This window comes from Mustela lutreola, chromosome 8 (assembly GCF_030435805.1).
Source record: "Mustela lutreola isolate mMusLut2 chromosome 8, mMusLut2.pri, whole genome shotgun sequence".
NCBI lineage: Eukaryota > Metazoa > Chordata > Mammalia > Carnivora > Mustelidae > Mustela > Mustela lutreola.
In genome coordinates, this window is record NC_081297.1 from 21,858,362 (window position 1) to 21,884,479 (window position 26,118).

Here is a 26,118-nt window from a genome sequence, read left to right on the forward strand (position 1 = left end):
CAGTTGAGCACCCAACTCTTGGTTTCCACTCAGGTCATGACACAACAATTCCAAATCTACAATATTCTAAACATATTTAAATTTGAATTAGCTTCAAAGCCTAGGTGTTAGGCAATCCCAATATCTTAACTCAATGTTAAGCGATTAAAAAAAATTCTCAACTGACTAGGACTAATGTTCTTGCTGAGTTCCCCAGTAGTACCCGGTATGCGAATGGATATAAACTCATTTTTCTTCTGAGTTTTTTTTCTTTTTTACTACATTATGTTTCTTTTCCCAAAACACTAAGAAATTAACTTTTCAACTAAATGTTCCCTGTCACTGTATAAGTTAAAGAAAATGTAAATTTCACCCAACCCCAATCTCAAAAGAACATGCAAATCGCAACTGCTGGTATTTACACTGAAAGCACTTTATTTTATTTCACCTGAGTATCGGAGTATCGCTGAGAACAGTATTGATTTCTATGTGCCCTGATTTCAATCCTAGGTAAAAATCACGCTTAGGTGCCCTTAGTTGGGCCTTGTGGAGCAGAGTGTAGAAAGAATCCATTCGCCAAGCCCTTTGCCAAGGCTGTGCCTGCATGTCCCCAGCCTGAGAAAAAGAGATACCTTTTTCTAAGTCATATTAAAGTGCTGAATAAACCAGTGGTACTCTCCACAAAGTGAAAATTAAAGATATAACCCTTTTTTTAAGCTACATTTCGGATACTTAGGCTTATGAGGCCATGAAAGCGTGAAGACCAAACGGTAGAATGTCCCTTGGAACATCGCTTCTTTTAGCTTTTACCACAACATTTTCATCATGAATCACACATATTAAGATGTTATCTAAGGGGAACCTGGGCAGCACACTTGGTTGCATCCGACTCCTGGTTTTAGCTCAGGTCATGATCGCAAATCCGTGGGACTAAGGCCCGTATCAGGCTCTGCACTGGGCGTCAAGTCTGTTTGAGATTCTCTCTCTCCCTATGTCCCTGCCCCCCCCACCCCAATTTCTCTCTCTGTAAAATAAATAAATGATTTTTTTTTAAGTTGTTATCTAAGACTTGACTACACAATAAAAACTTCCCGACATATTCCCACACCACCATTACTTTCCTAGACTTTTTATGGCTTCATTAAGTATATGAAATGAGAGACTATTTTGAAATATACTAATGTGCTCTTTTTCTTTTGCAGTTCTGATTTTTACCAACCTGAGCCTGAACCCATGTCTGCCTTTAGGAGAGCTTCTATCACAGAATGTGAAGACGAAGAAAGAATTGGTCCAGAGCTTTTTGATTTTCAAAATTGGGTTTTGAAAACTATTTCAAACACAATGGGCTTAAACACCTGGCTTTAAATTTCTGGAGCCAAACATCTGAGAGAAAAAAAGCATTTTCTAAGATAGAAAAAGCTTCCCTTTGAATCTTGGAACACTGAAAAAATAAAATGAAAAAAAAAATAGCGAAAGAAAGGAAGGAAGGAAGAGTGAGCCTCCCTTTAAATATAAAATAATAAAATTTGGAAAATGGAGCTTGGAGATATACTATAAGCCACTGAGTAGGATGGATATATGATGCATATAAACTACTCCTCAGGACAAAGGAAAAATGTCAAACCTTCCTTGGCTGCAGGAGCCTAGAGAGAGGGGAGAGGACAGCTAGGGGAGATGCAAGCTTTGGGACCATCACTCCCTTTTCCAGATTCATTGTCATGTACAGCGAATCTATTAAACATTATCTGACTAGTGAATATTATTCAGGGACACCTAGGTGGCTCAGTCCATTAAGCAACTGCCTTCAGCTCAGGTCATGATCCCAGAGTCCTGGGAACAAGTCCTGCATCAGGCTCCTTGCTCAGCAGGGAGCCTGCTTCTCCCTCTGCCTCTGCCTGCTGCTCCCCATTCCTGGGCATGCTTGCTCTCTCTCCCTCTCTCTCTCTCTCTCTCTCTCTCTGTCAAATGAATAAATAAAATCTTTAAAATTTTTTTCTTACTTAAAATATATTTTTTTGCTTGCAGCCTATAATTATAAAGCACAAATATATAGGTTCTAACCATCAACTAATTCACTCAACAAATAATTATGGAGACTTATTATGTACCAGTCATTTAGAAAGAATGCAATAAAGAAGGAAGCCACAGACCCTGTGATTCCTCAAAGACTGAACAGTCTACGTTGGGGATGGGCAAGGCAAGGAGAGAGACAGGAAGTTAAAAGCCAACTCTATTACTGTGCTTATAACATGCTACCGTGTTTCTATTCAGACCTTTCCCACATAGAAGGGAGATTCCAGTCCGCCTTTTTCTTGGTGGAAATACAGATTATTAAGGCAGTGTGGTTTATTTGGATGTGCCAAAGAAACTTCCTGAAATTGCCCTTTGCTTTTCTATGAGTCAGAAGCAGCCCACAGAAAATGGGTAGACGGAAACCTCCCAAATTCACTGCCAACTGTTGAAAGTGATCTAAACGCTTGGTATTCTTATCTGCCACTCTATATACTTTGGGCAACATGGTTGCTAATATCGAAATCAAATGATGCTAAAACTGGAACCATTTCAACGAAATAAAACAACAAAAGAGAGATGAGGACACCAGAGTAAAAAAGTCAGCCCAGGAGGTATTATGGCTCTCTTCAAGCACCAGGCCATGTTGGCCAGGGCAACGATGGACAGGCAGCAGACACGCCACTGTTAGTTTTCTTTGAAACAGAAGCCACACAAGGAGAGCTCTTCAAGGTGTGAAAGCAGAAAGGTTCTGAAGACATTCTCTGTAATATAAATGGGGATCCCCTTGCTTTCTTCAGTAATACTTCCATGAAACCCTTAGAAGGAAAGAATGACTGGTAGGATCTGCTAAGAAGGAAGCACTCAATATATCTGTGGCCTATAAAACAGGGAGAGGTGTAAGTTATGAAGCCTTGAAAAGGAAAGACCAAAATAAATGACAACGAAGATCAAAGGCTGGAAGAGGAGGAAAGGGGTGAGGAGAAGGAGGAGCTAAAAAAAAAAAAAAAGAAAGAAAGAAAAGAAAACAGATAAAAGATTTGGACAGGGGAAGGAATGGATAGATAATTTTTTAATTAAGACAAATTTTTTTAAATTTTTTAAGTAGGCTTCAAGCCCAACATGGGGCTTGAACTCACGACCCTGAGATCAAAAGTCACATGCTCTACTGACTGAGCCAGCCAGGCATCCCTGAATGATCATTTTAAAACAACATATTCATAGTGCTTTTCCATGAGTAGTTATATTACAAATTATTTTTCTTATTTTTTTATATTTTCTTTTCTCTAGTTTCTATGACTTTTATGAGCGTTCACAGCCTTTTCTTTTTTTTTTTTTTAAGATATTATTTATTTATTTTGAGAGAGAGGACAAGTTGGGTAAGGAGCAGAGGGAAAAGTAGACTGCAGTGGGGTGAGAAGCAGAGAGAGAGAGGGAGAAGCAGACTCTCTGCTGAGCAGGAAACCCACTGTGGGGCTTGATTCCAGGACTGCGGGTTCATGACCTAAGCAGAAGGCAGACTCTTAACCAACTGAGCCACCCAGAGGCCCTGATTGACAGCTTTTTTTTCAACTGAATGGCTGTATGTTTTTTCTCAATTTTATATAAAAGAGTACACTTAGCCCATTTAGTCTGTAATTTCATCACTCATTGGCTTAGGGTAGGTAAGACAGTATGGCAAGAATTTGGGAACTGCTTAACACATAGTTCCTAAGAGACATGTTCAAAGCATGTGGTCACTTACGTTGTATGATCCACCAGTGGCCTGTGATTTTCTTCCCCATGATGAATACTGATTCCATTACCAAGTCCCCATCTGAATGTGTTCGAATCTTGAATTAGGTTTTCTGGGATTGGCTGGTACCACTGACACAGGCTTCCTTTTTCAAAGCTGCAAACTTTCGTAGCTTGAATAGAGTAGAACGAAGACAAATGAGCTAACCACAATAAATGTGTCCACAAAAGGTAATTTCTACCCGTATCAAGCACTGTCTTACTATTTGGGTTTTTTAAAATTATTTCTTAAGCATAATTAAAATAATTAGAAAAACGATTTCTACTATCATTAGTTTTAAAGAAATCTATTTGCACTATATTCAAATATCTACAGCAGCTATAACATGGAAATAAATGCATATACTGAAGAATTAGTTCTGATAAGGAGGTGAGATTTTAATTAGGTCCTCAAATAGCAATCTCGGAATTCCAAGTCTCTTCTAAACATTGCTTACCAAGTTCTGGTAAGTCTGTTCTTCTGCCACAGCATTATTACAAAGCTGAACTTCAGCTCAGCCTTTGAAGGGGTTAGACTAAATTCCAAACTCCTTAAGTTCAAAGCAATAATATTTTCCTTGAAAGTTTTCAATGTCCTTGTAATGACTGTAACTTGATATCACATGAAATTACAAGTCCATCGGGCAGCTGGGTGGCCCAGTGGGTTAAAGCCTCTGCCTTCGGCTCCGGTTGTGATCTCAGGGTCCTGGGATCGAGCCTGGCATCAGGCTCTCTGCTCAGCAGGGAGCCTGCTTCCCTTCCTCTCTCTCTGCCTCCCTCCCTGCCTACTTGTGATCTGTCAAATAAATAAATAAAATCTTAAAAAAAAAAAAAAGAAATTACAAGTCCAGTGATTTGTGAAATACATAGGCTGTGTGTGAAATATTCTTTCTTCCTCTCTGAAGATGTCCGTGTGTCTCTCTTAAATTCTCCACTGTTCCTATGTGTGCCGTAGAAGACTCCATATTTTAAATAGTATAAGCCATGTTGGCAAACCATCACCATCTTTTAGGAACTTGAGTTCATGATTTAATGTAAAGTTTGAGAAGGAAACAACAAAAAAAAAAAGTGATTTTTTAATCCTGACACTCAGGCATGTCATTTAATCTGACATTAATAGTGATAATATAATTATATTAATCTTGTGAAGAGATTTTTTTTTTTCTACTTGTTTCAGAGGTAGAGTCCAGTGGTTCAGCAGCTGCATAGAACACCCAGTGCTCATTCCATCACAGGCCCTCCTTAATGCCCATCACCCAGTGACCCCATATCCCTACCCACCAGACATTTAAAATTCAATAGGATTCTGTTCTTTATATCATTAAAAAAGAAAATAGTCATTGATTTTTTAAAAAATTATAGGACATAAAGTTTTAGTCAAGCAAGACGAATAAGCTCGAAGATCTGCTGTACAACATTATACCCATAGTCAACAATAATACATCATGCACTTAAAAATGTGTTGAGGGCAGCTCTCGTGTTGTGTTCCTTATAAAATAAAAAGCATTAAAAATGCAAGACCACAGGTAACAGATTTATTATATGACAGCGGTTCTTACAAAAAGATGGAGGAAGAAAGACCACATGATTTGTTGAGAGTAAGAAATGCAGTTCATATGTATTCAAAGTAAATCAATAACCCCAGGATTTTAAAATAATAATTTTACAGGAGACATTCATTCAGGACATTTAAAGAACTTTATCAAAACCGCCTACCCAATCATCAAGGACGCCACTAAAACTGCAAAGGTGAACAAAGAAGTCAGTATTCGCTAAAGATACTCATTAGGCGGAATTAATTCTGTGTAAACTTTCAGAAACACAACTTACGTGTGATCAAAACAGGATATGGTCTTCCCACGAGTTAAGTCTGAATACCACAACGCTTTCCATTATAATATCCCCCATCTGCAATGCACCATACGTATCCCTAGCCAACTTGAGTTAATGACTATGTTGTCTCATTCACAGAGTGAGTTAAGCATTGATTTTATGAGTTTTGGGGTCTAGCTAAGTTGGTTAATTTATTGTGTATCTATACATTAAGAAGCATTTCTTTTTCTATGTTAAATTAATATGAACCTCATTTGGCTTTTCAAGTTTTAGATTTTCTGCATAATGCTGACAGAAGACAGAACAGAGTTCCACTACACTCTGTATTATCTGCATGGTTTGAACCCTTCATTTCATTAAGATACTTGAGAAATATTACAGTATAGGGCATTCATATACCATCCAATAAATAGTAAGGAAGGGGAAAAAAAGCAAAAGTGTTCACTCCTTCTGAGCTTGTGCTTTGCCCCTGCAGGCACACAGATCAATTTTTTTTCCTCTAAGATTGTATCTCCGGCTGAGAAGTTCACTTGTAAATTAAAAATCTGCCCTAAAAGCCAGAGATTAGCAGATGCCGATAAGTAAAAACCACCTTTCAATAGGACCCAGGTGCTGAAGGGCCCATCTGTATTAGTATTCGTTCTTATGAATTCTACATATTTAACATAGTATTCATTTTCTATTTTGGCAATGGCAAAATTTGGACAAATTCATCTATTTTGAGAGTATTATAATACTTCCATTTTAAACATTCCTATTTTGTGAGTGTGAGGAATAGAAGAGAGACAAACGGTGGAGGTGGGGAGCACCTAGTCAATCACAGTCCCAGAGTCCAGTAAAGTCCAGGAAACAAGTGTTTTGAATCTAAAACTTCAATTTAGAAACACTTACCTCTTGTTGAGCATCACAGAAGAATGCAACGCTGACTCTTCTACTATAATTTTCTATACAAGCAACGTTTACGTTTAAGAACCTATTCTAAGCCAAGTCAAAAATTTCTAACTAGCACATGAGGCCATGCTACTTAAAGATCACATTAGTATTGTCTTATCCATCTTATGCTATGTTTTAATACAAAACAGGAATTCACCTACCACAGAATGATTCATCTGACTGGTCGGGACAGTCATTTCTAAAGTCACATTTCTGGATTTTTTCAACACAGTGACCATCGGTCCTGCAAACAAATTCAGCGTCTGTACAGTTGTGTGGAGGCAATGTTACTGGAGCTGACACTTCTGGTGGAGTTGGGAGGTCCACTGGCAAAGTACCTTGGTCAGGGATAACATACAGGCATAATTCAGTAGATTCTCTATTTAAGATTTGACACAATAAGCTTTTATACGTACATTTCACATTCAATATTATAAAGAACATTTGGTAGTCTTTGGTAATGTGCTGAATTTCACATAAGCGTAGAAGTTGGAGTTCTTGGTCTTAGCAACATCAAATAGTTGGATATAAATAGACGAAGGTACAGAGAGAAATTACTGAAAAACTGCTCAAAACTCACTGAATAAATGGAAGGCTCGAGGACAGGGCTGGGATCCCTGGGAATCAAGGGAGTCCCAGATGCTGGCATTAGGTACCAGCGTTAAGGTCTGGTTGAACCTTCTAGTCCACCAGGTAAATAAACATGGCTCTTCCACTGCAACAATGAACCCAGCAGCTCCTCATCCCTGTTTCACCTGCCCCTACATATTCAAAGTTGCAAGAGAGAGATTCCTATGCAAGTATTTATATAATTAAGATAATAATTTCTGAAATTACCGAGCTGAGAAGAAATTTAGAGAAGCTAATTTATACTGTAAGTTAGTCAATCAACCTTTATTAATAACACCCCATATCACGGGCATGGGAGGTGCAACTGACTGAAAGCCAAAGGTTTTCATTGCTGTCAAATAATTTACTGAGTAGTGGATAAGGCACTCAGGTCAATCTTTCATTACAGTTCCATACGATCCATGTATGAGAAAGAGTATAACACCGTGGAAGCAAGAAGGACACCTACCCTGTCACTCCTGCATTCACAGCACAATTCACAGACTGTGGTACATGGTGGGCACACTATCATCACTTAGAAATGAGTGAATAGACAGACAGATGGAAGGATGGATGGATGGATGGATGGATGGACGGACGGATGGATGACAGAGGGAATGAACAGATGGACAACTGGAAGACTGTACAATGTATAGAAAACACATGAAAAGTATACATTAGTTGTGAGGTAGGGAAGATTTCCTGGAAAAATAATGTCTTCAGTTTTTAGCTTTATTTTTTTTTTTAAGATTTTATTTAATTACAAGAGAGAGACAGACAGAGACAGAGAGAAAGAGCATATGCACAAGCAGGGGGAGGGGCAAAGGGAGAGGGAGAGGTAGAAACAGACTCCCCAATGAACACAGAGCCCCACACAGGGCTTGAACCCAGGACCCTGACTGAGATCATGATGTGAGCCAAAGTCGGATGCTTAAACAACTGAGCCACCCAGACACAAGTTTTTAGTTTTAAAAGATGAGGCGTTGTAGACAAAATGAAAATGGGAATAAGCTCCTTTTGGACAATGAGCAAAGATTTGTGTGAAGGCAGAAAAACATACTGGCCCATAGTTTTTCAAATGTTGTGAGGATTTGGCATGGGGAACATTCTGTGATAGAGTAAGAATGCATGTGATAAAGTCACTAGATGTGGTACTAGTTGGGAGACAATTAGCATATCATAAAGAGCTAAGTGGGACCAATTTAGGAGTTTGAAATAAATATAAAAAGCGGTGGAGAAATGCCAAGGTACACAATCCCCACTTTAAGAGATACTTTTCTGGCATCGGTGTGAAGAATGATTTGCAGGTGGTTCTGACAGGAACAGGAACAGCTAAGCTTTTACTTTAATTCCAGGCAACTAAGAAACCAAAGCAGAGAGAGTACGGAGGAAAAAGCAGAGACCTGAGCAACGTCAAACACCCAGTACTTAGAGGACTGGGGATTTGGGTGGTATTGGGAATTTGAGGAAAGTCCAAAAAATACTACTTGGCTTCTCAGCTCAAGTTTTGAAATAATTAAGAATTAATAAGACAAAAGCATGTAAGATAAATCAAAATATCAACATTTTATGGATGAAGTTAATAATGACCTATTATCTATAGACAAGTGGTCTTTTAAAGCATAAAACTCAGGAAGCAGCAGCCTTATAATCTGTCCTGGAAACTTCCAGCTTGCCTTGTACAGAAGGAAGCCTACCGTTGTGAACTACTGCAAGAAGTTAAGCAGATCTCATTCTCCCTTCAGCTAACCAGCTCAAAAAAGAAAAGAAACTAAGGCAACATGTACGCATGCTCTGGCCCTCCTTGCAAACTGGGCAGTCCGCTCTGACTTTTCCACGCAGCTGACATTAGGGTTCACTCTTAGGGTTTTACTGCTATGGGTTTTACCAAACATGCAATGATGCTTCCACCATAGTGTCACACAGAGGAGTTTCACTGCACTCAATTCCTTCATTGTCTGAGTCCCTGGCAACCCTGGATCCTCTTACCGTCTCCATAGGGTTCCCCTTCACAGAGTGTCATACAGCTGGCATCCTATGTTACCTTTTCAGATAGGCTTCCTCCTCTGAATAACATGCATTCAAGTTTATTCCAGGTCATTTCAATGGCCTGACACTTCATTTCTTTCCAGCACTGAACAGTATTCACTGTTTAGGGCATTCAATTAAATGAACACCGGTTAAATATTTATTGTAGGAAAGGTCTGTATCTCTTGCCAAGCAGGGCAGGACCTTAATACACCTTCCTTATTAGACAGTATTAACGTGCACTGCAATACCCATCGCTGTCCATTTCTTTTTGAATCTTTCTTTGTGAACACATGCCAGTGCTATTTCCAGGACAAACCATCTGAAATGAAATTGCAGTTATAGGGTATGTGATCAGTCAACTTAAGCAATCGTTTTCAAAAGTGATTTTACACATTTCCACTCAGAAATGTGTGCATTTCTCATCTTCTCCGAATCCAGCTAACACGTGGCATTATCCAATGTAAGAAAGATCTACCAGGGCAATGGGTCTGAAATAATAATTCCTTCATATTTTAACCTGTATTTCCCTAATTACTAAGAATTTTTCTTTTTAATTTTAGGGGCTACTCAAGTACCTTGCCCTCGCTTTTGACTAACTGTTCACATGCCCTGCTCTTTTTTTTCTATTACATTCTTTGGGTTGTTTTTCCTTTCTTATTAATTTATAGTTTTATTTCCCATATACTCTATACTAATCCTCTGTCATTTACTTGGGTGAAAAATACATTCTACTAGTCTATGGTAGGTCTTTTCTTTTTGTATGGTTTCTTTCAAAATAAAAATTTCTAATTCAATGCCTTCCAATTTATCAGTTTTTCCTTTATGGTATGTAGTTTGAAGCTTCACTGGACAAAAAAAATTCTTTCCTCCTTTTTTTATCATCAATATTTTTTCTGTGATTTTCACAAAATTTTGATAGTTTTACTCTTTACATTTAGGTCTTTACTCCATCTGGACTTTACTGTTATCTGTTCTATATGATATGAACTTAATTCAATTTTCCTTATATGAGTGTCCAATTTTGGATCTACTGATCTATTGAGCAACTCAAAATTTTCTCACTTATTCTATATTTGATCATGAAATGTATTACTCATATATAAGAATGGATAGAAAACATATACCTTGTTTAAATAGTAATAAAAAGGAACAGCCATAAATCTACCATCCAGCTTATGAAATTAAAATTCACAGCTTTTGAATCCTCCACTGTTTCCCTGCTGACCCCAGGCTGCCATCCCTCCAGGCCTGCGGTACGCTGAATCTTGTGTTTTACATTCCTGTTTTCATTGGCTCTTTGCTGAAAGATTGTATTTATTTATTTTTAGAGATAGAGAGCTCATATGGGGGGAGGGCACAGTGTGGGAAGCAGAGGTAGGGAGATAAGCCGGCTATACCCTGAGCAGGGAGCCCGACATGGGGCTTGAACTCACAACCCTGAGATCGTGACCTGAGCCAAAATCAACAGCTGGACGCTTAGCTGACCCAGCAACCCAGGCACCCCATTTTCATTTGCTTTTATCATCTTCCTCGTTTGCATATATGCCAGATATCCTACAGTGCCCATTAGCTCATGATGTGATCAAATGAGCTGATGTCGCAAACATCTTAGAACAGTGACTATACAGCTGGAATAGCATGTAGGTCCTTTTTGAATAAATAAGCCATTTAAATTTGAACTTGGATGAATGGACTCATTCTCTATATGAATTTCGGCAACTTGATTTATTTCCTGAGCAATGTGTATTCACCCATCCATGTTAATAATGTTCTGGCAGTTCACATAGTTTGACTGCTGTATAAGATTTCACTATGTGATCAAATATATCATTTGGCCATTCTATCATCAATGATTTTTTTTTAAGTTGATTCTGTTTGAGGTTTTATTTCATACATTTCTCCTGATGTTTCTAGGAGTGGAATTGCTTAGTCGGAGAGAAGAGAGAACTGTATGTCAACTTTACTAGAAAAAGCTGAACTGTTTTCCAAAGTCACTGCATCAATTTCCATACCTCCCAGCAGTGTGTAAATATTCTGATTGTGTGGCCCACACACTATCCATTGGTGGATGCGGATTTATGCACGTGTCTGCCACTTCCTCTGCTGTCTGTTCCCCTGTGCCTCTCAGCCCTTGTTGGGCTCATTTCATCTCTGTCTGATGCTCACATTTACATAGTTCATCTGGTAAGAGTCTGGTGAAGCAAAGTCTTCTTTTGTGTATTTGCAGATATTATCCTCTCTAAGCCTTTCTTCACCCTCATTCCTGGAAGGTTTTTTTTGCTCGAGGCTAATAGTTATTATTTCGCAGGACTTTTAAATTCAATTCAACTCTCTTCTGACTCTCATGCTTGTTGTTGCGAAGTCTGTCATGAGTCTAATTGTGGTCTTTTTGTAATTGTATTTTAATCTCTGGCTATTTTTAACATAATCCTCTCTCTTCTTTGTTGTTTTTCTAATTCATTTCCAGGAGTCAAGACCTGGACATATTCTTACTATAATATTTTGCGCAAGGTTCACGACACTTCTAAATCTGTGCCTTATATTAATTTTAAGCCAGTGCAGTCTTTGAAAATGACTTCTCCATTTTCTTCATTCTCTTTCTGGAACTCCAACAGCTTTTATAATCAATCCTTCAGGTAAGTCTACTCCTCCATTCCCCCCTCCCCATCTGTATATTTTACACTATGAAACTCTCATACCTATTTTCCCACTGACAAATCAAAACATTGACTTTTATCTTTGAGCTGTTTAATTCATGCACTGAGATTTTTATTTCATTTATTTCTCATTTCAAGAAAGCCAAAAGGATTTTTTTTTTAAATATTCTGTTTCCTCCCCAGAGTCCCCAAATACTTTTTTAAAACAATATCATGCTATTTTCTTAGGGATTAGAATCCTTTAGTATTTTTAAGTATTTATTAGTTTTCTATTTTTTACATAACAAATTTCCACAGACTTTAGAAGTTAAGACTAATAATCAGTTATTGTCTGACACAGTCTCTGGGAATGCAAGGTGCAGAAGAGGCTTAGCTTGGTAGTTCTGACATGGAGTCTCTTAAGATTGCTATCAAGATGTCAGCCAAGGGATGCCTGGGTGGCTCAATGGGTTAAGCCGCTGCCTTCAGCTCAGGTCATGATTCCAGGGTCCTGGGATCGAGTCCCACATCGGGCTCTCTGCTCAGCAGGGGGCCTGCTTCCCTTCCTTTCCCTCTGCCTGCCTCTCTGCCTAGTTGTGATTTCCCTCTGTCAAATAAATAAATAAAATCTTTAAAAAAAAAAAAAAAGATGTCAGCCAAGAAAACAATCATCTGAGGACTGCACTGGGGCTAGAAAATCTGCTTCCAAGGGGGCTCACTCACATTCCTGAGACGTTAGTGCTTCTATTGGCAGGAGGCTTCGAGCTCCCAGGCTTTCCCCACAGGGCTGCTTGAGTATCCTTTTGACATGGTGTCTGGCTTCCCCTCAGACTGAGTGATCCACGGGAAGACAGAAGTCTAGTTTTGGAAACTACTCATAGTCACTGCCGTGTGGGTCAATGGTTACACAGGTCGGTGTGAGAGGAAACTGGTACCCAGGGCATGAATAACCAGAGTGGGGAATCACTGAGAGCTTTTTGACTATGGTTACCATAATTTGCTATGTTTACTTTTCTTTGTCACTGAGTTTGTCCAAGAGTTCTTCTAGATCAACCTTGAGTCGTTTCTCTTGGAACCCCACTGGTAGCCCCAGTCCAGGTATGGAATGTTCCTTTTGGCCCTATTTTACCTTTTCTGCCCTCTCATCTAGCCCCTATTTTCTTATGTCTTAACTCTGAAATCACATTATGCCTCCTGTTCTATTTTCCTATACTCTGTTCCTCTCATCTGGGAATTTCTCTTTTTTAAGCTCGACTTAGCATTTAAATGCATGTTATATTTGACTTTTCTAGATATATGTCATGTTACATTGTTCAGATCACCTGGTCTTTCATATTATTAAAACCAGTAGTTGTAACTGCATCCTTAGGCCTGATTTCAATTTAAATGAAGAAACCATTTCCCTTAAGAAGAAACCATGACCATGAATGGGTATCTTAGAAAAAGAAGGTTGATGAGCCAATGCTCTGGAAAAATAGAGACAACTCATTTTTGTATATCAGAAGTGAGCCAGCAATGACAGATAAAAGGACCAGTACTCTGAAACAGAAACTGTAAGATCCTGAAATACTTTGTCCTCATTACTCTGTTAGTCTCCCAGAATGAGTTCATCTTAAAAACCAAGTTAAGTCCAATATGTTTCTATTTGATAGCAACAGAAGAGTAAATAGAGAAAAGTGTCTCTTATTCCAGATCCAAACTGGAAAAGGTGGTGATTGTAGCTGTCTACAAAGATGAAGTTGCAGCTGATTCCTTGACAGCTGGTATGTAGGAGTAAAACAAAGGCCTGAAACATGGTTAGACCAAGACACAATTTGGAAACTGAGGCATGCAAAAGACTGAAAGTTTCCTGACATATTCTCTGGCTTGGGCAGATGGTCCAGACTTTCATCCCAAGAGCATGAAAGTCACCTTGCTCTATACTGCAGTGACTTCAAACAGTATTTCCTAAAGTATCATCATACTCTCAACTCAGGTGATACTAGAAATTACTTTATGCAGTTTTGAACAATGTTAATAGTAAAATATATCTAGAACAATATGCCCATTTTAGTCAGTTTGGGCTGCTCTTCCAAGATACCATAGACTAGGTGGCTTAAACAACAAATTCCTAAGAGTTCTGGAGGCTGAATGCCCAACATCATGGTGCAGCATGGTTGGGTTCTTGATGAGGGCTCTCCTCTTGCTTATGATCTCTTGGGCCTTTCCTTGGTACATTCATGCAGAGAAAGAGATGTATGTCTCTTCCTCTTCTCCTAAGAGCACTAATCCCATCAGGAGGGCAGCACCTTCCTGACCTACTCTAGCCCCAATTACTTCTAAAAGGCCCCACCTCTAAATACCATCTCATTGGGTGTGAGGGCTTCAACATATGACTATTGTGAGGACATAAACATTCAGTCCATTGAAAAGGTTATGACAATTATTTTTCACCTATTTTTAACCTTAAAAGGCTAGTGCTGGTAGTAAAGATAAATGAAAGTAATGATGAAGTCAAACCAACAAACAGAAACAACACAAATATCTTTGTATGTTGAACAAAATTGCAAAGGTGAAATGTAGATGACTGAAATTTACACTAGGAAGCAGATTAGTCTGGCTAATCTGATCTTCTCACGCATCCCTAAGCCACATGGAAACCAACTCACCCGCCCACCTGTCATCCTAAGTAAATGACTCAATGTTCTAATTTCTTGCTCAGATGTCCTCAATGTTATAACTTCTTGCTCTGTGAATTCTTGTAGCAAATATACTTCATGTTACCCCAATATAATCTTTCTGATGAAAGAAAACACACTTTATACTAGACGTCACTTCCTATAGCCATTCCTGCATTGGTAATTAAGAAAATAAAACCAGTATTTTATTTTCTTTTTAATCTTCAAAGCCATCTTTTTATTTATCTTTCAAAAATAGTGTACTGGACATTTATTTTTCTCTTTGATCATTTTATAAGAGCAGTATTTTAACACCTCTAGTCCTTGATAAATTATCACCAGTTTCAACATACCTTAACTGTGTGAACTGCTTGACTGATGACATGCCTAGTTCTTCTTTTATCTATATCTTTATCTATAGTTCTTCTTTAGTCTACGTTTTTCCTGGGACTTCTGATGTTAAGAAATATATTTAATTTAAAAATCTAAAATATACTTGAAAATCTTCAAGATACAATTGAAGGTGCCCCTAAAAGAGAGCACAAGCAGGGGAGCTGCAGGCAGAGGGAGAAGCGGACTCCCCATTAGCAAGGATCCCAATATAGAACTCGATCCCAGGACCCTGGGATCTTGACCTGAGCAGAAGGCAAACACAAATGACTGAGCCACCCAGCCACCACAACTCAGCTCTTTTTGAAACATTTTTGCTTTAACTCATGCATTCAATGAAATTTTTTAGGTGGCACCAAGTATTTTCCATCTTTACAAACACTATCACATATGAAAGTGACTACAAGTAGACTAAAGTAGCAGTTGAACAATTTTCAAGCTAAAATCAAAGTATTTTAACTGCCTTCTCCATTTTTGTTATTTAGCATTTCTCTCAAAAGATGACAAAATAGGGGCACCTGGGTGGCTCAGTGGGTTAAAGCCTCTGCCTTCGGCTCAGGTCATGATCCCAGGGTCCTGGGATCGAGCCCCGCATCGGGCTCTCTGCTCAGCGGGGAGCCTGCTTTCTCCTCTCTCTCTCTCTCTGCTGCCACTCTGCCTACTTGTGATCTCTGTCTGTCAAATAAATAAATAAAATCTTAAAAAAAAAAAGATGACAAAATAAAGGTTTGACTTTACAATAGGTTAAGGTTACTTATTTGTCCAATTTGATTTTCTAGAAACAATAAAAATACTAAGTTGAATGGACTACAGGCTTTGGCCAATTTTTTTCATATATATTTGCTACTATTTTCTACATATTTGTAATATATTTCCACTTATTGCTAATATTCCTATATGCTTCCTATATTTTGCAAGACTACATCAAACATACTAAAACCAGAATACTTAAGACTGCCATCATGAGTTTCAAATTTCTCCAGAAGTCTTTTATTAAACTGTAAATATTTCCAATAATTTGGTTTTTCAGAGTCCATATTTCCTTTAGAAAAACAGGGAAGATTTTAAAATGAAATACCTTTATGGAACGGATTATTCTCAGGCAAGCATAACAGACACACCAAATGACTTAAAATTATAAAGTAAAAAGCTGCAGGCGAGGCCTTAAAAATGAAGAAGTAAAAAGTACCCAAACTTTTCCCCTTGCCTTTTCATTCATGCTGAAACAAACATTCCTCTTTGCAGAAAGAAGGGTGACTGGAGCAAGCATTTACACATAAAGCTGGTGAGACATTGAGGTTAATGAGGAGGGATGCCAAAAATACACATAAAGCTGGTGAGACATTGAGGTTAATGAGGAAGGATGCCAAAAATACACAGCTCAGTCAGTTTAACAATGACAACAACAAAACCATTGGAGGAGGACAACATAAAAATTATGCTTAAGCATCCTATAAACAGTGACCACACCTTCTCAACTGTAAGCCCTCATCAGCTGCAAGATATACCACAGACATCGTAACAACTTCCCTGAAAAAAAATAAAACACTAATACCTTGGGAGACCGGATATTCATTCTAATAATTGATATATCTAGCAAGTAACAATTCTGATATTGCTGAATTCTGAGTTTTTAAAATAGGATGAAAAGCACTTAGGCGATTTTTTTTTTCAGTTTGTACACAGTATGCTGTGATGTCATGTAGTTATGACTTTAGTTTTACAAACGACCCAGCTATCTCACAAATAATCCTTGAGGCAAGATAGAAGCTGTCGTATGTGGTCTGCTGAAGGGAACACCCTTCTTGCTTTTCTCATACAGTTTGGAGAAAGAGTCATGAAAAACATATATTTTCTATGGGACACTTATTTTTATTTTTATTTTTATTTTTATTTATTTATTTTTTTAAATTCTATTGTAATTGGTTTTTTTTCTTTTTTTTTAATATAATTTTTTATTTTTTATAAACATATATTTTTATCCCCAGGGGTACAGGTCTGTGAATCATCAGGTTTACACACTTCACAGCACTCACCAAAACACATACCCTCCCAATGTCCATAATACCACCCCCTTCTCCCAAACCCCCTCCCCCCAGTAACCCTCAGTTTGTTTTGTGAGATTAAGAGTCACTTATGGTTTGTCTCCCTCCCAATCCCATCTTCTTTCATTTATTCTTCTCGTACCCACTTAAGCCCCCATGTTGCATCACCACTTCCTCATATCAGGGAGATCATATGATAGTTGTCTTTCTCTGCTTGACTTATTTCGCTAAGCATGATACGCTCTAGTTCCATCCATGTTGTCGCAAATGGCAAGATTTCATTTCTTTTGATGGCTGCATAGTATTCCATTGTGTATATATACCACATCTTCTTGATCCATTCATCTGTTGATGGACATCTAGGTTCTTTCCATAGTTCGGCTATTGTGGACATTGCTGCGATAAACATTCGAGTACACGTGCCCCATTGGATCACTACGTTTGTATCTTTAGGGTAAATACCCAATAGTGCAATTGCTGGGTCATAGGGCAGTTCTATTTTCAACATTTTGAGGAACCTCCATGCTGTTTTCCAGAGAGGTTGCACCAGCTTGCATTCCCACCAACAGTGTAGGAGGGTTCCCCTTTCTCCGCATCCTCGCCAGCATCTGTCATTTCCTGACTTGTTGATTTTAGCCATTCTGACTGGTGTGAGGTGATATCGCATTGTGGTTTTGATTTGTAATTCCCTGATGCCGAGTGACATGGAGCACTTTTTCATGTGTCTGTTGGCCATCTGGATGTCTTCTTTGCAGAAATGTCTGTTCATGTCCTCTGCCCATTTCTTGATTGGATTATTTGTTCTTTGGGTGTTGAGTTTGCTAAGTTCTTTATAGATTCTGGACACTAGTCCTTTATCTGATATGTCATTTGCAAATATCTTCTCCCATTCTGTCAGTTGTCTTTTGATTTTGTTAACTGTTTCCTTTGCTGTGCAAAAGCTTTTGATCTTGATGAAATCCCAATAGTTCATTTTTGCCCTTGCTTCCCTTGCCTTTTGCGTTGTTCCTAGGAAGATGTTGCTGCGGCTGAGGTCGAAGAGGTTGCTGCCTGTGTTCTCCTCAAGGATTTTGATGGATTCCTTTCGCACATTGAGGTCCTTCATCCATTTTGAGTCTATTTTCGTGTGTGGTGTAAGGAAATGGTCCAATTTCATTTTTCTGCATGTGGCTGTCCAATTTTCCCAGCACCATTTATTGAAGAGGCTGTCTTTTTTCCATTGGACATTCTTTCCTGCTTTGTCGAAGATTAGTTGACCATAGAGTTGAGAGTCTATTTCTGGGCTCTCTATTCTGTTCCATTGATGTATGGGTCTGTTTTTGTGCCAGTACCATGCTGTCTTGATGATGACAGCTTTGTAATAGAGCTTGAAGTCCGGGATTGTGATGCCACCAACGTTGGCTTTCTTTTTCAATATCCCTTTAGCTATTCGAGGTCTTTTCTGGTTCCATATAAATTTTAGAATTATTTGTTCCATTTCTTTGAAAAAGATGGATGGTTCTTTGATAGGAATTGCATTAAATGTGTAGATTGCTTTAGGTAGCATAGACATTTTCACAATATTTATTCTTCCAATCCAGGAGCATGGAACATTTTTCCATTTCTTTGTGTCTTCCTCAATTTCTTTCATGAGTACTTTATAGTTTTCTGAGTATAGATTCTGTGCCTCTTTGGTTAGGTTTATTCCTAGGTATCTTATGGTTTTGGGTGCAATTGTCAATGGGATTGACTCCTTAATTTCCCTTTCTTCTGTCCTGCTGCTGGTGTAGAGAAATGCAACTGATTTCTGTGCATTGATTTTATATCCTGATACTTTACTGAATTCCTGTACAAGTTCTAGCAGTTTTGGAGTGGAGTCTTTTGGGTTTTCCACATATAGTATCATATCATCTGCGAAGAGTGATAATTTGACTTCTTCTTTGCCGATTTGGATGCCTTTAATTTCCTTTTGTTGTCTGATTGCTGAGGCTAGGACTTCTAGAACTTTGTTGAATAGCAGTGGTGATAATGGACATCCCTGCCGTGTTCCTGACCTTAGCGGAAAAGCTTTCAGTTTTTCTCCATTGAGAATGATATTTGCGGTGGGTTTTTCATAGATGGCTTTGATGATATTGAGGTATGTGCCCTCTATCCCTACACTTTGAAGAGTTTTGATCAGGAAGGGATGCTGTACTTTGTCAAATGCTTTTTCAGCATCTATTGAGAGTATCATATGGTTCTTGTTCTTTCTTTTATTGATGTGTTGTATCACATTGACTGATTTGCGGATGTTGAACCAACCTTGCAGCCCTGGAATAAATCCCACTTGGTCGTGGTGAATAATCTTTTTAATGTACTGTTGAATCCTATTGGCTAGTATTTTGTTGAGTATTTTCGCATCTGTGTTCATCAAGGATATCGGTCTATAGCTCTCTTTTTTGGTGGGATCCTTGTCTGGTTTTGGGATCAAGGTGATGCTGGCCTCATAAAATGAGTTTGGAAGTTTTCCTTCCATTTCTATTTTTTGGAACAGTTTTAGGAGAATAGGAATTAATTCTTCTTTAAATGTTTGGTAGAATTCCCCCGGGAAGCCGTCTGGCCCTGGGCTTTTGTTTGTTTGGAGATTTTTAATGACTGTTTCAATCTCCTTACTGGTTATGGGTCTGTTCAGGCTTTCTATTACTTCCTGGTTCAGTTGTGGTAGTTTATATGTTTCTAGGAATGCATCCATTTCTTCCAGATTGTCAAATTTATTGCCAGAGAGTTGCTCATAGTATGTTCTTATAATAGTTTGTATTTCTTGGGTGTTAGTTGTGATCTCTCCTCTTTCATTCATGATTTTATTTATTTGGGTCCTTTCTCTTTTCTTTTTGATAAGTCGGGCCAGGGGTTTATCAATTTTATTAATTCTTTCAAAGAACCAGCCCCTAGTTTCGTTGATTTGCTCAATTTTTTTTTTTTTTGGTTTCTATTTCATTGATTTCTGCTCTGATCTTTATGATTTCTCTTCTCCTGCTAGGCTTAGGGTTTCTTTCTTGTTCTTTCTCCAGCTCCTTTAGGTGTAGGGTTAGATTGTGTAACTGAGACCTTTCTTGTTTCTTGAGAAAGGCTTGTACCGCTATATATTTTCCTCTCAGGACTGCCTTTGTTGTGTCCCACAGATTTTGAACCGTTGTATTTTCATTATCATTTGTTTCCATGATTTTTTTCAATTCTTCTTTAATTTCCTGGTTTACCCATTCATTCTTTAGAAGGATGCTGTTTAGTCTCCATGTATTTGGATTCCTTTCAAACTTCCTTTTGTGGTTGAGTTCTAGCTTTAGAGCATTGTGGTCTGAAAATATGCAGGGAATGATCCGAATCTTTTGATATCGATTGAGTCCTGATTTAGGACCGAGGATGTGATCTATTCTGGAGAATGTTCCATGTGCACTAGAGAAGAATGTGTATTCTGTTGCTTTGGAATGGAATGATCTGAATATATCTGTGATGTCCATCTGGTCCAGTGTGTCGTTTAAGGCCTTTATTTCCTTGCTGATCTTTTGCTTGGATGATCTGTCCATTTCAGTGAGGGGAGTGTTAAAGTCCCCTACTATTATTGTATTATTGTTGATGTGTTTCTTTGATTTTGTTATTAATTGGTTTATATACTTGGCTGCTCCCACGTTGGGGGCATAGATATTTAAAATTGTTAAATCTTCTTGTTGGACAGAACCTTTGAGTATGATATAGTGTCCTTCCTCATCTCTTATTATAGTCTTTGGCTTAAAATCTAATTGATCTGATATAAGGATTGCCACTCCTGCTTTCTTCTGATGTCCATTAGCATGGTAAATTCTTTTCCACCCCCTCACTTTAAATCTGGAGGTGTCTTCGGGCTTAAAATGAGTTTCTTGGAGGCAACATATAGATGGGTTTTGTTTTTTTATCCATTCTGATACCCTGTGTCTTTTGACAGGGGCATTTAGCCCATTCACATTCAGGGTAACTATTGAGAGATATGAATTTAGTGCCATTGTATTGCCTGTAAGGTGACTGTTACTGTATATGGTCTCTGTTCCTTTCTGATCTACCACTTGTAGGCTCTCTCTTTGCTTAGAGGACCCTTTTCAAGATTTCCTGTAGATCTGGTTTGGTGTTTGCAAATTCTTTCAGTTGTTGTTTGTCCTGAAAGCTTTTAATCTCTCCTTCTATTTTCAATGATAGCCTAGCTGGATATAGTATTCTGGGCTGCATGTTTTTCTCATTTAGTGCTCTGAAAATATCATGCCAGCTCTTTCTGGCCTGCCAGGTCTCTGTGGATAAGTCAGCTGCCAATCTAATATTTTTACCATTGTATGTTACAGACTTCTTTTCCTGGGCTGCTTTCAGGATTTTCTCTTTGTCACTGAGACTTGTAAATTTTACTATTAGGTGACGGGGTGTGGGCCTATTCTTATTGATTTTGAGGGGCGTTCTCTGAACCTCCTGAATTTTGATGCTCGTTCCCTTTGCCATATTGGGGAAATTCTCCCCAATAATTCTCTCCAGTATACCTTCTGCTCCCCTCTCTCTTTCTTCTTCTTCTGGAATCCCAATTATTCTAATGTTGTTTCGTCTTATGGTGTCACTTATCTCTCGAATTCTCCCCTCGTGGTCCAGCAGCTGTTTGTCCCTCTTTTGCTCAGCTTCTTTATTCGCTGTCATTTGGTCTTCTATATCACTAATTCTTTCTTCTGCCTCATTTATCCTAGCAGTGAGAGCCTCCATTTTTGATTGCACCTCATTAATAGCTTTTTTTATTTCAACTTGGTTAGATTTTAGTTCTTTTATTTCTCCAGAAAGGGCTTTTATATCTCTCGAGAGGGTTTCTCTCATATCTTCCATGCCTTTTTCGAGCCCGGCTAGAACCTTGAGAATTGTCATTCTGAACTCTAGATCTGACATATTACCGATGTCTGTATTGATTAGGTCCCTAGCCTTCGGTACTGCCTCTTGCTCTTTTTTTTGTGTTGAATTTTTCCGTCTTGTCATTTTGTCCAGATAAGAGTATATGAAGGAGCAAGTAAAATACTAAAAGGGTGGCAACAACCCCAGGAAAATATGCTTTAACCAAATTAGAAGAGATCCCAAATCGTGAGGGGGGAGAAAGGGGATAAAAAGAGGTTCAAAAAGGAAGAAAGGAAAAAAAAGAAAAAAAAAAAAGAAAAAAGAAAGAAAAGAAAAAAGAAAAGAATTTAAAAAAAAGAAAACACCTGAAGGCGAGAAAAAAAAAAACAAAAAATGAAAAAGAAAAAAATTAAATTAACCGCAAGACTAAAAAAAATCACAGGGAAAAAGCCATGAGTTCCATGCTTTGCTTTCTCCTCCTCTAGAATTCTGCTGCTCTCCTTGGTATTGAAACCGCACTATTTGGTAGGTGAACTTGGTCTCGGCTGGATTTCTTGTTGATCTTCTGGGGGAGGGGCCTGTTGTAGTGATTCTCAAGTGTCTTTGCCCCAGGCGGAATTGCACCGCCCTTACCCGGGACCGGGGTGAGTAATCCGCTTGGGTTTGCTTTCAGGAGCTTTTGTTCCCTGAGCGCTTTCCGTAGAGTTCCGGAGGACGGGAATACAAATGGCGGCCTCCTGGTCTCCGGCCCAGAGGAGCCGAGAGCCCAGGGCCGCACTCCTCAGTGCGCGCTCAGAGAACCGCGCCCAGTTACTCCCGTCTGCCTGACCTCCGGCCGCGCTCCGAGTTCACCGAGCCTGCGACCGGTTCAAGATCACCCCGAGCTGCGAGCTTACTGTCGGCTCCGTCTCTGTAGCCGGCTTTCCCGTTCCAATACCCGCAAGCTCTGGGACACTCAGACACCCCCAATCCTTCTGTGACCCTGCGGGACCTGAGGCCAAGCTGACCCCGTGTGGGCTTTGCCCCGGGTAGCCTCTGGAGCGATGTCCCTCAGTGGAACAGACTTTTAAAAGTCCTGATTTTGGGGACGCCTGGGTGGCTCAGTTGGTTAAAAGTCCTGATTTTGTGCGCGGTTGCTCCGCTGCTTGCCGGGAGCCGGCCCCTCCCCCCGGGGTCTATCTTCCCGTCGCTTTGGATTCACTTCTCCGACGGTCCTACCTTTCAGAAAGTGGTTGTTTTTCTGTTTCCAGAATTGCTGTTCTTCTTCTCTTCAATCTGCCGATGGATTTTCAGGTGTTTGCAATCTTTAGATAAGCTATCTAGCTGATCTCCGGCTAGCTGAAGTAGTCTCGGCCTGCTACTTCTCCGCCATCTTGACTCCTCCCTCGGGACACTTATTTTTAAATCTGAATATTGTCTGGCAACAATTCTTACTTAATCATCTACTCTGATGATCTGGTTCAAAGTGAGGGGATTTGACTTTGCCACCATCTTCCATGACTCTCTACTCTGGGAATGAGCAACATCATTATACACTGACACAAAAATAATCACAGGATTCTATTGCATGGTTAAGTTTGTCTACTTTCCCTAGAAATGCAATTAATCTTGTCTAAATGTCTTTTCTCTAGTATCCTCCTGGATTAGTTTTAAAATAATCTATATTCATCAAGATACGAAAACAGCGAAGGTACAATCCATAACAGAGAACTGATTTGAAAATTAAGTTAGAAACAACTGGAAGTGAGAACATGAGAAAGAGCTGACCTAGGAAAGCAAATAATGATGTTGTAGGAAAAAGTGAAAGGAAACTAAGCTCACGGCATATATGCTATTGGGGGGAAACTAATGAAAGTTTGCAGTTGCAAGGTTACTATTCAACACTGTTTTGAACTACGGTAACAATGGGAAAAAAAAAAACAAGAAATTTGAGAATTATTTTGGAGTTGGAGTCAGCAAGTTTTGCAAGTAGGCAATCTTAAGGGGAAAGTCAAAGAATACTGTGGAATTTCAATCTGGGTTGCTGGAGAATAGTGACGTCATAAAAAGGTGTAAGGAATGAGGGAAAAAGAGGCTGATTTTGAGGAAATAGGTAAAAACGGAATAAAGGACTCCTTATGGTCATTTAGCACAAGATGAAAGATATTGGTTATGTGCCAACCCACATTTTGGGGATTAGGTCAATATTTTGCATCTGTGTGTATGTATTTTTAAGTTTTGTTTTATTAGCCAAGGAAGAAAAACACTGTAGATAATCAGTTCATATTGGAAAACAAATCAACATCTGTAAGAGAATCTACATGTGCTGATCCTGTTTCAGCTAACAGAAGGAAAAAAAAAAAAACTGGTCATCATCAAGGGCAATATTTTTATTGAAAGCCGAAATTTTATTTTTATGTTCATCTTATAGAAAGATAACATCAAATTCCTTTAAGAAACCTATCGTTTCAACAAGCTCTGTGGTTTTAATCCGGTGTTTCTTTTGTTACGAAGCCAACATTAAAACCATATAATTCAGGCAGTTTTTTAAATTCCATATTTTTCATCCAAAACTTGAACCAGAAAATCAGGACTAATGGTCTGTAACTGATACTTCACATCTCTGCCTCTGGGTCTGGCCACTTCATTCTCTCTCTCTCCTTTGGAACCATCAGCCACAGAGTGTAAGTAGCAAGATAACCAGAGTAGCAACAGTAACGGCAGTAACTTGTGTTCCCTTCTGTATTGTTTTATGGTCTCCGCTGCCACTGGGATAACAGTGATGCTCCCTAAACTCAGACTCGAGGGCGATTTGGGAAAAGCCCTGGGCACTGAAATCACAGGTTCTTAGATGAAACTCTCATTCCTTCCCTCAACTATGTATTTTCATCCCTGCCCTTCAGGATCTTTACATTTAATTTTTCACATCTATAAATTAGAATATATATTCTCTTCCTCGTGAGGTTAGTGTTTTTGGTGAGCTGTAGGATAGTGGTTAACACTGTTCTAACAAGTAGACATAATTTGTTACTTTTTAGCTAGGCAGCCTTGGGCAGGTTATCCCCTTCTTGGTGTGCTCCATAAAACTGGGAGAGCAAAGAGATCAACCCTATCCTACATTTAAGATATCTTTACTGACAATGGACTAGACATTATTCTTGACTCTTAAAAGGTTAGAGGATTGGGGGCACCTGGGTGGTTCAGTCATTTAAGCAACCAAGTCTTGATTCAGGCTCAGGTCATGATTTTAGGGTTGTAAGATCGAGCCCCATGTGGGGATCCATGCTGGATGTGGAACCTGCTTATGATTCTCTCTCTCCCTCTCCCTCTGCCCCCTCCACTCCCCCTGCCCACCCATTCGCGGTGCATGTGTCACTCTCTCACTAAAAAAATAAAACATCAAAACCAAAGAAGTTATAGTAGTATGCAAGATGGTACACATGAGTGGTAAATGCTATTAGTATACCGATTCATCACCTCTCTCTCTCTCTCATAAGGACTTTCTGTATTCTTATCCTTGCCACTTCAGTTGAGAAGGTTTCCCTGCAGCCTTGTTAGTCTTGACCACGTGACCTATTCTGACCAGTGGATGTGAGCAGACATTGTGCACAGCATGTCCCAACAGAAGCTTTAAGTGTGTTTTCTTTTTCCTGCCCTCTACTTCACAACAAAATATGTCAGGTAAGGCCTCTGTCCTCTAGCTTTGTCCCAGATAAATAGGACAGAAGAAACAGAAATACACAACCTAAAGCTCTACAGAATTAAGAAGAGCTCTGAACAAGAAACACATACTTCTGCCATTATTGTTCTCTGCCCACCCACATGCTTAAGAGCAAGAAATAAATGTCTGTGGTTATAAGCCACGGAGGCTCGGCTTTCAACAAAATCTAGGCTATGAGTGTGTCTTATAAGTTATAAAAAACTATAAATCATAAATTTATAATTTATACATAATTTATAATAAATATTTATAAATCATAAAAATTTATAAATCATAAAAATATTTTATATATATTATATATAACAGGCCTGTTATATATATTTACTTATAAAATTTATAAGTTATATAAATAATATTGTAGCAATAATAAACTAAAATATATATCAAAACTATATAAAGCACTTCAAAAGATATAGGCATCTCTCCACCTTTCTACCCATTTATCCAACAAAGGTTAACACTAAGTAATATTATGTGCCAGATGCTGTTTAAGTTCTGGACATAAGACAGTGATCAATTAAAAATCACTGCTGTCAGGCAGCTAACAGTATTGTTGGGGGAAACAGAAACAGAACCATAAGGGTGATAGGCGTTGCAGAGAAAAATAACATAAGAAGAAGAAAAAAAATGTCAATGAAGAGACGCTGTCTCTGTGTGTGTGTGTGTGTGTGTGT

The 26,118-nt window shown here is 38.8% G+C and overlaps 1 protein-coding gene and 1 non-coding gene across 4 annotated transcripts in view; both read right to left on the minus strand.

The window, feature by feature from the left end:
• The window catches only part of MALRD1 (MAM and LDL receptor class A domain containing 1), an 808,982-nt gene that overhangs the window by 552,852 nt on the left and 230,012 nt on the right, over positions 1–26,118 (minus strand). For all 3 annotated transcript variants that reach the window (XM_059183995.1, XM_059183996.1, XM_059183994.1), the window contains exons 21-22: positions 6,690–6,866; positions 3,734–3,896 (exon numbers count right to left, since the gene is read on the minus strand). In XM_059183995.1, coding sequence (XP_059039978.1) covers positions 3,734–3,896; positions 6,690–6,866 — 340 coding nt within the window. The remainder of the gene's footprint in view (positions 1–3,733; positions 3,897–6,689; positions 6,867–26,118) is intronic.
• On the minus strand, positions 3,104–3,176 carry TRNAK-UUU (transfer RNA lysine (anticodon UUU)). Its single transcript has one exon. It is a non-coding gene; the product is annotated as a tRNA-Lys (tRNA).